The sequence below is a fragment of the Nomascus leucogenys genome, chromosome 18 (genome assembly GCF_006542625.1).
Source record: "Nomascus leucogenys isolate Asia chromosome 18, Asia_NLE_v1, whole genome shotgun sequence".
NCBI classification, from domain to species: domain Eukaryota; kingdom Metazoa; phylum Chordata; class Mammalia; order Primates; family Hylobatidae; genus Nomascus; species Nomascus leucogenys.
In genome coordinates, this window is record NC_044398.1 from 28,042,991 (window position 1) to 28,055,889 (window position 12,899).

At 42.3% G+C, this 12,899-nt stretch overlaps 1 protein-coding gene across 1 annotated transcript in view; it reads right to left on the bottom strand.

Moving 5' to 3' along the window:
- The window catches only part of POLR3A (RNA polymerase III subunit A), a 58,948-nt gene that overhangs the window by 27,207 nt on the left and 18,842 nt on the right, over window positions 1–12,899 (bottom strand). The window contains exons 10-15 of the mRNA XM_030797605.1: window positions 12,461–12,602; window positions 8,558–8,698; window positions 3,660–3,729; window positions 3,055–3,182; window positions 2,728–2,866; window positions 917–1,081 (exon numbers count right to left, since the gene is read on the bottom strand). Coding sequence (XP_030653465.1) covers window positions 917–1,081; window positions 2,728–2,866; window positions 3,055–3,182; window positions 3,660–3,729; window positions 8,558–8,698; window positions 12,461–12,602 — 785 coding nt within the window. The remainder of the gene's footprint in view (window positions 1–916; window positions 1,082–2,727; window positions 2,867–3,054; window positions 3,183–3,659; window positions 3,730–8,557; window positions 8,699–12,460; window positions 12,603–12,899) is intronic.

A 12,899-nucleotide genomic window follows, 5' to 3' on the forward strand; every position in this document is an offset into this window, starting at 1 on the left:
TGAGAACAGAGAGGATTCTGAAAGTTTCTAGGATGAAAAAACAATTCAAGGGCCAGGCATGGTAGCTCATGCCTGTAATCCTAGCACTTTGGGAAGCAGAGGCAGGCGGATCACTTGAGCCCAGGAGTTCAAGACCAGCCTGGGCAACATAGTGAGACTTCATTTCTACAAAACTTAGTTGGGCATGGTGGCACATGCCTGTAGTCCTAGCTGCTCGAGAGGCTGCATGAACCAAGATCACACCACTGCACTCCAGCGTGGGTGACCGAGCAAGACCCTATCTTCAAAAAAAAAAAATCAAATACAAAAACTGGGGAATAAGAATGACAATACCCGTTAACAACTCTGAAAGCAAGAAGAAAGTAGAGCAGTACCTTCAAAATTCTGAGGGAGAATAATTTTCAATCTAAAATTGTATACCCAGGCAAGTATAAGAGTAGAATAAAGTTTTGGGGGCATGCAAACATCACTTGACTCATGGCCCACTCAAAGCATGAGCAAACAAACAAACAAACAAACAAAATAGAACAGTGAAAGCATAGTAGGCAAATATTGAGTAATCTTGGAGAACTGAATCATGGACAGCCAGCCCCGAGTGTTCTAGTGCTTCCACAGGTACCTTGGAAGCAGCCCATCAAGGATGTTTTATAATCTAACCCTGTCTAGAAGACTGTAGGGAGCTACTGCTGGTTTTGAGAAGAGAACTGAAAAGCAAAATCAAATCTGTTGTGAAACTATTCAGTACTGAGTTAATTTCATTAATAACAGCATACATGATTTAGCCTGGAACGAGTATCTTTTTCTGTATGTATATGTGTGGTGGGGATGAAATGGCAGTAAAAGAACAAAATAACATAAATCCTTAAGTCTCTAACAACTGCAGCTTTAACTAAAAGAAGGATGCTGAGATACTCACACAGGTAGACAGGAGCCAGCCTGGCGAGCCGTGACATGGCATCCGCAGCTTCATTCTGCCCCCAGTCTCGCAGCAAAATGTAAAAAATATTGTTCTTGGATCCTGACCCTAGGGTACCTTTGTCCATGCTGCCACTCATCAACTCACTGTTCTGGATTGTAACATCTGGAAGAATGATTATATATTTAGACAACAATTATTTATTACTTTGCCTTATTCCAAAATGAATTTGAGACAGTTGAGAAAATATGTTCCCATACTGACACTTAAAGCAGAACAAACAGGAATTCTCCTCAAAGCTTTTTTTTTTGGGGGGGGGAGGGGTTAAAGGAAAACTTGGGAATTTTTGAAAAATATAAAAACTCCAGTTAGTGTGTAGTCCTAACCGTGAAATATACCAGTTGACCCTCACTCTCCTCATCTGTGAACTGTGGGTAACAGTATCAAGCACTTGTCATCTTTATGTTATGGGATATTTTGAGCATCAGATGAAATAACATACAGTGAAGTGCTCTATAAACTATAAACAATTTGTTACTCATATAAGATATTAACAAAGGTACCATCATGTACAGCCTATATAACAACCAAATGAAATTCATATCCAAAAAGAAACAAAACACAGTCTAAAACAAGAAGCTGAAGTATTTTAAAGATCAGAGAGCATATTTCCAAAGAAATAAGCCTGAGGAGTATCAGTGCCCTTCAAAACATTTGCTCTTCATTAGAAGACAGCAGAAATCCTGACCAGAAGAAGAACTCTGCAATTCAGTTCTTCAGTACAGAGTCCTGGAGATCCATTTCTAGTCCCAAGGTCTCGCTAGCAAAGCCCATTCTAAATCAGTGCTACTCAAACTAGGCTGCCGGGGAACTGTTTGGTAGTGGTCTGGGTGAGCGAATGCGCTCACATCAGAAAGTAACTCAATGGATGCTGGCTAAACAGCAGGGCTCCGTGGACTGCACTTCGCGTTGAACTGGTTTAGACAGACTCAGATGACTTGCATGTAAATCCTTTCCCTGGCTGGGTGTGGTGGCTCACACCTGTAATCCCAGCACTTTGGGAGGCTGAGGTGGGAGGATTGCTTGAGCCTAGGAGTTCGAGACCAGCCTGGGCAACGTAGGGAGAACCTGTTTGTCTTTATTAAAAAAAAAAAAAAAAATCAATCCAGGCTGGGTGCAGTGGCTCACGCCTATAATCCCAGTACTTTGGGAGGGCAAGGCGGATCACTTGAGGTCAGGAGTTCAAGACCAGCCTGGCCAACATGGTGAAACCCCGTCTCTACTAAAAATACAAAAATAAGCCAGGCATGGTGGTGGGCGCCTGTAATCCAAGCTACTCGGGAGGCTGAGGCAGAAGAATCGCTGAACCCAGTAGGTGGAAGTTGCAGTCAGCTGAGATTGCGCCACTGCACTCCAGCCTGGGCGACAGAGCAAGACTTGGTCTCAAAAAAAAAAAAAAAAAATTAAATGCCTTAAATAGTAAAATCCTTGTTTATTGCCCCCACCAAAAAGATGACAAAATAAAGACAAACTACTAAGTGAGAAAAACTAGTCACTTAAGACAAAACACAGAGAGAACATTCTAACCACTGCGTCACATGTCTACATGATCTCTATTTTTAAGAGAAATGGGGAATTACATCTGAGAGAAGAAATACCAGCTACATTTTCCTGAAGAAAAAACTTTCCACCCAAGGCTTAGAGAAACAATGAATTTGCTTGCTTCGCGAAGGTACCAGCAAAGCTGATGAGCAGCCACTTGCTTTTCTGTCACGTTCCTCCTCCTCCCCACCCGAGTTCTGTCCACTCACAGGAATCATTGGCACAGAGATCTTCCCCTTTGCCACAGTACTGCTTGCCCTTGGTTCGCAGGTTGGCCCTCACTGGATTGTCATTGCTAGGCCTGAGGATGACACTGAAGATCTGCTTTCCGGTCCACAGGGTGACAGGCTGAGGGAGGGGAGGAAGCCTGAGAGTCAGTGGCTAAGCCTGGTCTCAATCCCCCTTCAGTAGACAAAGCCAGGCGGCCCAGGGACTGCACTCAAGCCTGGCACCAACACGGTTCCACTCATTTCACCAGTCTACCCCCACAGACACATACACACACCTGTGCACCAACACACAATTCCCACACACACCTTTAGGATCGTAGGCGGTGGGAGGCGAACTTTAATTTTCTCATCCTTGCCAACCAGTATTGAAGCAATGATTTGGCAAGCCTTGGCTCGATCAAAGAAAGTGTCCTTGAGAGTGAGCAGATAGGCACCTAAGCGTTAGGAACCAACACAAAACAAAGAAAAGGAATGAAATTGTGAGAATACTGCAAGGTTTCAATTTTAAAATAAATTTGAACCATGACCAACAGCGTGAATTGAAACAAACAGCCGCTTACTGGCTTTCTCCTCCAACTAGGATCTACCTCCACAGGAACGTGACTTTGTTTTGTTCACTGCTGTATCCCCAGGCAAAGTGGACAGATTCTAAGCCAGACACTAGGTTTAGAAAATGCCCAGTCCATGAGAGGAGCTCACTAAAGACTTGCCAAATTAATGAATAACCAACCAATTAAAAAAAAAAGAAAAAAAAAACCACGGGGAGGTTCATGATCAAACTTAGTAAACAAAAAACCAAATTAAACACAGGCTATTAAAATAGCTTTTCAAGTCATCACATGAATCACTATGAATGAGGAACACCGTGTTCCAGTCAGAAGTCTCCTTTCAAGTGAACTTCACCAACCTACCTGTTAGAAAATCCTGAATAGCAGCAATCAGTGGTTCCCCGTTCCTCGGGGTTACAAGATTTGCTTTAGTCTGTAGGAAAAGTAAGCGCAGTCAGTTAGCTGTTCTCGGACGCATGATGCAGCCCAAAGCCTGAATCACAAGGTTTTTGAATAGTTATGAAAAAATACAGAGTAGCAGAAGGACGAGGCTGAGAAATGAAAGCCAGGGGTCTGAATCCCAGCTTTGTCACTAACTCCCAGTTCCTTTATCTGTTAAGGGGAGAGAAAAAAATACCAGCAAGATTGACCTAGGAGGGTCCTACCAACACCAAAATGAAATACCAAGTGAAGTTGTTTCAGAATTCTATGAAAAACTCTACCCATGTAAGAAGATTTTATTGTTGTTTGTTTTTGAGACAGAGTCTTGCTTATAGCCCAGGTTAGAGTGCAGTGGTGCAAATATGGCTCACTGCAGCCTCAACCTCGTGGGGCTCAAGTGATCCTCCCAGCTCAGCCTCCCAAGTAGCTAGGACTACAGGCCCACATCATCATGCCCAGCTAAGTTTTTGCATTTTTTTTGTGCAGATGGGGTCTTACTTTGTTGCCCAGACTGGTCTCGAACTCCTGGGCTCAATTGATCCTCCCACCTCAGCCTCCTGAAGTGCTGGTATTACAGGCATGAGCTGCTGCACCCAGCCCTATTGTTATTACTATATGCGCTTCTCCAAAGAGAATTCATTTCTGTGAATGATGAGGAGCGTTGTGACCTCTGAAGCCAACCAATTCCACACTTGTCCACAATGACGACAGAACTGTTAAATGTCCCTTGGTTAAGACATTACGTTCTAATAATAATCAATCCAACAACAGAATTTAATTAAACATTTAATGAGGGCCTATGTTGGGCAAAAAAGGGTGTTAGGTAGTAAAACATAATTAACTCATGTAAAGAAGGCTCTGTGTGTATGAGAGTACATTTGCTCTAATCTTGATATGAAAATGCAAATGTGTATTTGTGGGTTTTCTGGGCCTTTTCACCCAGAAAGCAGGGTCCTCTCAGACAAAGGCCCATTACCACCTACTTCTGAGCCACTATCCAAAGCAGGGACCCTTCAACCAGAGTGGGAGACAACTATTCAGCCAGATGTGCCTCTTTATTGCACACTGCCTGACTGCTCTTACTCCTGGTTTACAGACTCTCTCTGAGGTGGGATACAGGTAGTCTAGGGGTAGAAGCAGAGTGCAAGGGGCTGAGATTCATGTATTTTGAAAAGGTCTCCTGGGTAATTTGGGCGCACATCCAAATTAGAGCCCTATGCACTCCACTGAGAACAGCATTGCTAAATCAGAATGATAGGTATTTTCTCACTTGAGGAAACTTGTCCACATGGTAACTAAGGATTCTTCTACCCCAAAATCCTTGGAGACTTTTATTATTGCCATTTGTAACCAATGAAATATGCAGTTTTAACACAATGTCCACAGTACGGATCCTCAATGGCAGAGTCGACAGCAAAGTCTAAATGGTTGGTTGCAAGCTGATAGCTATTATTTCTAGCAGCATTCTAAAAATTACTTTTTGTTATAAAAATAATATATGCTCATTATAGAAAATAAATCTAAGGCCAGGTGCAGTGGCTCACACCTATAATCCCAGCATTTGGGGAGGCCGAGTCGGGCGGATCACCTGAGGTTGGGAGTTCAAGACCAGCCTGACGAATGTGGTGAAATCCTGTCTCTACTAAAAGTACAAAATTAGCTGGGTGTGGTGGCAGATGCCTGTAATCCCAGCTACTCAGGAGGCTGAGGCAGGAGAATCACTTGAACCTGGGAGGTAGAGGTTGCAGTGGGCCGAGATCATGTCATTGCACTCCAGCCTGGGCAACAAGAGTGAAACTCCGTCTCAAACAAACAAACAAAAAAAAAAAAAAAAAAAAGAAAAAGAAAATAAATCTAAACATATATACAACTTAAAACCCCAAAACGATGCATGCAATACTAAAAGCCTAAACCAAAACAGGTTAAAAGCATCACATCAGAAATGGTAATAAATGCTTTGGGAGGCAGGGACACTTACAACTATAAGACTTACCAGTTCCTAATATAGGAGGTTGGAATACTGAAAAAAGAAAGCCCGAAGCTCTAAAATACTCAATGGTTGGGGATCATGAAGTTCAGGAGGGGAGAATCCTACACAGCAGGTGCCATGTCCCACTGTGCTATTGCTGGGTCAGGAGTGAATAGTACCTGTAGTGCCAACAGGTTTTTTTTTTTTCTTTTGAGACAGGGTCTTGCTCTGTTGCCCAGGCTGAACTGCAGTGGTGGAATCACAGCTCACTGCAGCCTCAACCTCCTGGGCCCAAGCAATCCTCCCGCTTCAGCTTCCTGAGTAGCTGGGACTACAGGCGTGCACCACCACACCTGGCTAATTTTTGTAGTTTTTGTAGAGATGGAGTTTCACCATGTTGTCCGGGCTGGTCTTGAACTCCTGAGCTCAAGTGAACCACCTGCCTAGGCTTCCTATAGTGCTAGGATTACAGGCCTGAGCCACCGTGCCAGCCTGTGCCAACAGTTAAAGCCCAACTGTAAGCTCCTTAAGAGCAGGCACGTGCCTCACTATCACCGATCTCCTGCAGCATCTACTGGGCACTCCTTACACATTTGTCAAATAAAGTGGTGGTAAGAGTTATCTTTATGTATAATACTGCATCCTTTAAGAAGACGAAGTATGTAATATAGTTTAGGAAGGTTTCCATTCAGAATGTTCAATAAAATGTGCTGGTGCTTAAAGAATCTTCAGCTACTGGAAAATTTACTTAGGTAGGACATCTTCTTCCCCTGTGACCTCCAGCATTGAAATTGCTATATTCTTTTCTTACCTTGACATAACTGGCCCTCATGTGTACATTTTCTCCCAGAACCCACATTTATAGGCCAGAAAATCCCCTCAATCATCTGTTACAGACCCTAACTCATGTATACACTATAATTTCCACGAGAGATTCTTCAAAGGCTCAAAAGAAACCAATAAAAAGAGAGATATATAGGCAGTTAGTGGTCGGATTTAAGAACAGAAAGAGACGTGAAGGACCTCTTCAAGGAGAACTACAAACCACTGCTCAATGAAATAAAAGAGGATACAAACAAATGGAAGAACATTCCATGCTCATGGGTTGGAAGAATCAATATTGTGAAAATGACCATCCTGCCCAAGGTAATTTATATATTCAATGCCATCCCCATCAAGCTACCAATGACTTTCTTCACAGAATGGGAAAAAACTACTTTAAAGTTCAAATGGAACCAAAAAAGAGCCTGCATCGCCAAGTCAATCCTAAGCCAAAAGAACAAAGCTGGAGGCATCATGCTACCTGACTTCAAACTATACTACAAGGCTACAGTAACCAAAACAGCATGGTACTGGTACCAAAACAGACATATAGATCAATGGAACAGAACAGAGCCCTCAGAAATAACACCGCATATCTACAACTATCTGATCTTTGACAAACCTGACAAAAACAAGCAATGGGGAAAGGATTCCCTATTTAATAAATGGTGCTGGGAAAACTGGCTAGCCATATGTAGAAAGCTGAAACTGGATCCCTTCCTTACACCTTATACAAAAATTAATTCAAGATGGATTAAAGACTTACACGTTAGACCTAAAACCATAAAAACCCTAGAAGAAAACCTAGGCAATACCATTCAGGACATAGGCATGGGCAAGGACTTCATGTCTAAGACACCAAAAGCAATGGCAACAAAAGCCAAAATTGACAAATGGGATCTAATTAAACAAAAGAGCTTCTGCACAGCAAAAGAAACTACCATCAGAGTGAACAGGCAACCTACAAAATGGGAGACAATTTTCGCAACCTACTCATCTGACAAAGGGCTAATATCCAGAATCTACAATGAACTCAAACAAATTTACAAGAAAAAAACAAACAACCCCATCAAAAAGTGGGCAAAGGACATGAACAGACACTTCTCAAAAGAAGACATTTATGCAGCCAACAGACACATGAAAAAATGCTCATCATCACTGGCCATCAAAGAAATGCAAATCAAAACCACAATGAGACACCATCTCACACCAGTTAGAATGGCCATCATTAAAAAGTCAGGAAACAACAGGTGCTGGAGAGGATATGGAGAAATAGGAACACTTTTACACTGTTGGTGGGACTGCAAACTAGTTCAACCATTGTGGAAGTTAGTGTGGCGATTCCTCAGGGATCTAGAACTAGAAATACCATTTGACCCAGCCATCCCATTACTGGGTATATACTCAAAGGACTATAAATCATGCTGCTATGAAGACACATGCACACATATGTTTATTGTGGCACTATTCACAATAGCAAAGACTTGGAACCAACCCAAATGTCCAAAAACGATAGACTGGATTAAGAAAATGTGGCACATATACACTGTGGAATACTATGCAGCCATAAAAAATGATGAGTTCATGTCCTTTGTAGGGACATGGATGAAACTGGAAATCATCATTCTCAGTTAACTATCTCAAGGACAAAAAACCAAACACCGCATCTTCTCACTCATAGGTGGGAATTGAACAATGAGAACACATGGACACAGGAAGGGGAACATCACATTCCGGGGACTGTTGTGGGGCGCGGGGAGGCGGGAGGGATAGCATTAGGAGATATACCTAATGCTAAATGACGAGTTAATGGGTGCAGCACACCAATGTGGCACATGTATACATATGTAACAAACCTGCACATTGTGCACATGTACCCTAAAACTGAAAGTATAATAAAAAAAAAAAAGAACAGAAAGAGCCTGGCTTCTTCGGCATTGTTAGTTGTGGTGGTGTTTTCATGTAAGTTTCCCTTTGCCTCCTTTCAAGCAGCTGTTATGCAAAAGCTGGGCTGTGCCACCCTACGTACCCCCATGAGAACAAGGGCCTCTGCTTTAGCTTCTTCTGTTTGAGGAAGATGAAGGTTCATTTCATCACCATCAAAGTCAGCGTTATAGGGTGTACAGACACACTCATTAAATCTGAAGGTCCGGTGAGGCTTGACCCTGGCCTGTGGAACACAAAACAAAACAGGAAGAGGACTTAGGCATTTATCCAAAAGCTTCTCTGTTTTGAAACATTAAAAATGGCTTCCTGGAAAACTCGGCACTGGCTTAAGAAAGTAGATTTCCAGTATGTTCTGTCAAGTGATATATATCATTTAAGACTCATTCCCAGCCTGGCTAACATGGTGAAACCCCATCTCTACTAAAAATACAAAAATTAGCCGGGCGTGGTAGCACATGCCTGTAATCCCAGTTACTTGGGAGGCTGAGGCAGGAGAATTGCTTGAACCCAGGAGGCGGAGGTTGCAGTGAGTCAAGATCGCGCCATTGTACCCCAGCCTGGGTGATAGAGCGAGACTCCATCTCAAAAAAAGAAAAAAAAAAAAGACTCATTTGAGAAGCTTTATTAGATTGAACCAAAGCAGTGAATTTCAACAAAGGTGCCAATGTGAAGGCTCCCACTGGCCAAGGATGTCATGGTTTCAAGTATCAAAAAGATTAACAGCAGAAGTTGATTAAAATAAACCAACTAAATAAAAACCCATGTGTTTATAATGACACTGAAAAAAGAGAAAGTCAAAACAAAAAAAACCCCAATCAATCTAGTTGGAAGTTACTGAGCACTAACCCCCCCTTTTTTTTGAGACAGAGTCTCACTCTATTGCCCTGGCTGGAGTGCAATGGTGTGATCTCGGCTCACTGCAGCCTCTGTCTCCCCGGTTCAAGCAATTCTCCTGCCTCAGCCTCCTGAGTAGCTGGGATTACAGGCATTTACTACCACGCCAGGCTAATTTTTATATTTTGGTAGAGATGAGGTTTCACCATTGGTCTAGAACTCCTGACCTCATGATCTGCCCACCTTGGCCTCCCAAAGTGCCAGGATTACAGGCATGAGCCACCGCACCTGGCCCTTTCTTTTAAAAAAAAATTTTTTTCCTAAGCACATTAACACAGGAGAGCACTAAGTTCTTACTTCCCAAAATGACAATAAAGGACAAAGACTTAACTATTTACACAGCCTTTGCTTTATGAGCTGCACCTCTGGGCAAGCAAACAGACCTAATTAACAAGCGGGTATTTTCCATTATAAGAATTCTAGGTAATAAATGTGAAAGGAATGATAGATTCAAAAAGTGGGGTTCCATTTTGTAGCCCAATAAAATAACACAGGCAATGATGATAAATTAATTAGAATGAATCACTGCTTGCATCTTGACTCAAACAAACCACTAAAAGACATTTTTGAGACAAATGGGGAAATCTGAATATGAACTAGGTATGGACCTGGGAATGCCAAGAGATGACTGTTAATTTTGTTAGGTATGATTACAGCACTGTGGTTATGTAAATTTTTCTTACAAATGTAAACTGGATACATATTGAAAAATGACACAGATGTGGGTTCATTGAAGAAAAATGGGAAAGATAAAACAAGTGTGGCTAAACCTTGAAAATTATTGCACATAGAGGATGGGAATATGTAAGTTCATCAGACCATTCTTTCTACTTTAGTGTACATTTGAAAATTTTCTTTTTCTTTTTTTGAGATGGAGCTTCAGTCTGTCGCCTAGGCTGGAGTGTAGTGGTGCAATCTCAGCTCACTGCAACCTCTGCCTCCTGGGTTGAAGCGATTCTCCTGCCTCAGCCTCCCAAGTAGCTGGGATTACAGGCACGTGCCACCACATCCGGCTAATTTTTTGTATTTTAGTAAAGATGGGGTTTCATCATGTTGTCCAAGCTGGTCTTGAACTCCTGACCTCAAGTGATCCACCTGCCTTGGCCTCCCAGAGTGCTGGGATTACAGGCATGAGCCACCACACCTGGCCTCAAAATTTTCAAATAAAAAAAATTTCTACTTTTATTTTTTTAAGAGACAGGGTCTCATAACGTTGTCCAGGCTGGAGTGCAGTGGCTATTTATAGGCGTGATATAGCACACTGTAGACTTGAACTCCCAGGCTCATGTGATCCTCCTGCCTCGGCCTCCTGAGTAGTTGGGGCTACAGGTGTGTGCCACTGCTAGTCAAAAAAAAAACTAATAATTATATTTTGTAATGTTCCAAAGCCAAGCAAAACATTCCAGAAAGAGAAGGCTTTAGTTAACCCTCTACATTCTCACAATCATAATCCTATCATCACAAACTAATTCTTAGTTATTTCTACTGTTACGTAAACAGACTGATATGTGTTCAGACTACCCCAAAATGAATCTAGAAAAAAATATTACCATAAGAGCCTGCTTAAACACTGTTTGCAAAGGCTCATGGATTAACAGCTTTACAGATAGGAGAATCTATGAATATTGAACAAATTAAAGCTGTATTTCATTTGCATTTTAAATCTCCAGAAAAAGGAACTGCTGCTGTTGCAAAACTAAATCACCAAAAAAATATGGTTTAAGGTCTTAGTTAGAGGACTACTGCAAAGAAAAAATCTTTTAAGCATTTTAGTTGCTTAGTTAATATGCAAAGTTAAATCAAAAGTCAATTTTCTGGCTGGGCACAGTGGGTCATACCTATAATCCCAGCACTCTGGGAGGCTAAGGTGGGAGGACCCATTGAGCACAGGAGATTGCGACCCATCTGGGCAATACACCAAGACCTCAGCTCCACTTAAAAAAAAAAAAAAAAGGCTGGGCACAGTGGCTCATGTCTGTAATCGCAGCACTTTGGGAGGCCAAGGTGGGTGAATCACCTGAGGTCAGGAGTTTGAGACCAGCCAGGCCAACGTGGTGAAATGCTGCCTCTACTAAAAATACAAAAATTAGCTGGGCATGGTGGCATGCACCTCTAACTCCAGCTACTTGAGAGGCTAAGGCAGGAGACTCACTTGAACCTGGAGGCAGAGGCTGCTGTGAGCCAAGACTGAGACACTGCACACCAGCCTGGGCAATAGAGTGAGACTCTGTCTCAAAAAAAAAACAAACAAAAAAAACCTGGCCATCGTGGCACACGCCTGTAGTCCTAGCTACGGCAGGCTGAGGTGGGAGGATTGCTTGAGCCGAGGCGGTCAAAGCTGCAATGAGCCAGATTGTGCCGCTGCACTCTAGCCTGGGTAACAGAGTGAGACTGCCTCCAAAAAAAAAAAAAAAAAAAAAAGGTCAATTTTCTGCCATACCTATTTTACGTAAGTTTGTGCACACAACACATATACGTGTATATGTTTTTGTGAAACCATGCTAGTCACTCTCAATTAAATCCTCTCTTAGTGTTTTGTATGAATATTATGTTGCAAATATTAAAAATTTAATGTTAAAGCTTACTAAAAGGAAGCTTGAAATTAAAAAGTTTCACTCAAACTAAAATGTGAGAGAAGAGGGATACCAATAGTTATGAAAGCTTGGGCCAGCTGTGGGGGCTACTCACGCCTATAATCCCAGAACTTTGGGAGGCTGAAGGAGGATTGCTTGAGACCAGGAGTTCCAGACTAGCTTGGGCAATATAGTGAGACCCCCGTCTCAACCAAAAACAAACAAACAAACAAACAAAAAAACAAATTAGCCAGATTTGGTGGCACATATCTGTGGTCCCAGCTACTTTGAAGGCTGAGGTGGGAGGCTTGCTTGGGCCTGGGAGGTCAAGGTTGCAATGAGCTGTGATTGTGTCACTACACTCCAGCCTGGGTGACAGAGCAAGACCCTGTCTCAAAATAAAAGTTATGAAAACTTGAAATAACAGGCAATTTTAATTTTAGAAGTCCACTGTTTAGCACTGAACAGTCATGGCAAATTTCTACACGATGGAAAATTAAAAAAGCAGTGCTACTCACCAGATGAGCCATAATGCTCAATTTGTGCAGCGATGGCTGCCGATTGAACAGCACCACATCTCCATCAATGAGGTGTCTCTCTACGATGTCACCATACTTGAGCTCTTGAGCCATCTTTTCTCGATTTCCATATTTCAAAAACCTGAATGTGCAACAATAAACATGATCTGTGAAAACAAAGTTCTCTCACCAAGTTTCTCCCTCTTCAGATCAGGATTCAATCATTAATACATTATTTCACCAAATCTAGGATGCCTCCATTTTAAGGTCATATAGTTTTATGTGCCAAGGAAAAAACTCCCTATTAAACTATGACAGGGTAGGCAAGGTGACTCACTTCTGTAATCTCAGCACTTTGGGAGGCCCAGATGGGCGGATTGCTTGAGCCCAGGAGATTGAGACCAGACTGGGCAACATGGGGAGACCTCGTCTCTACAAA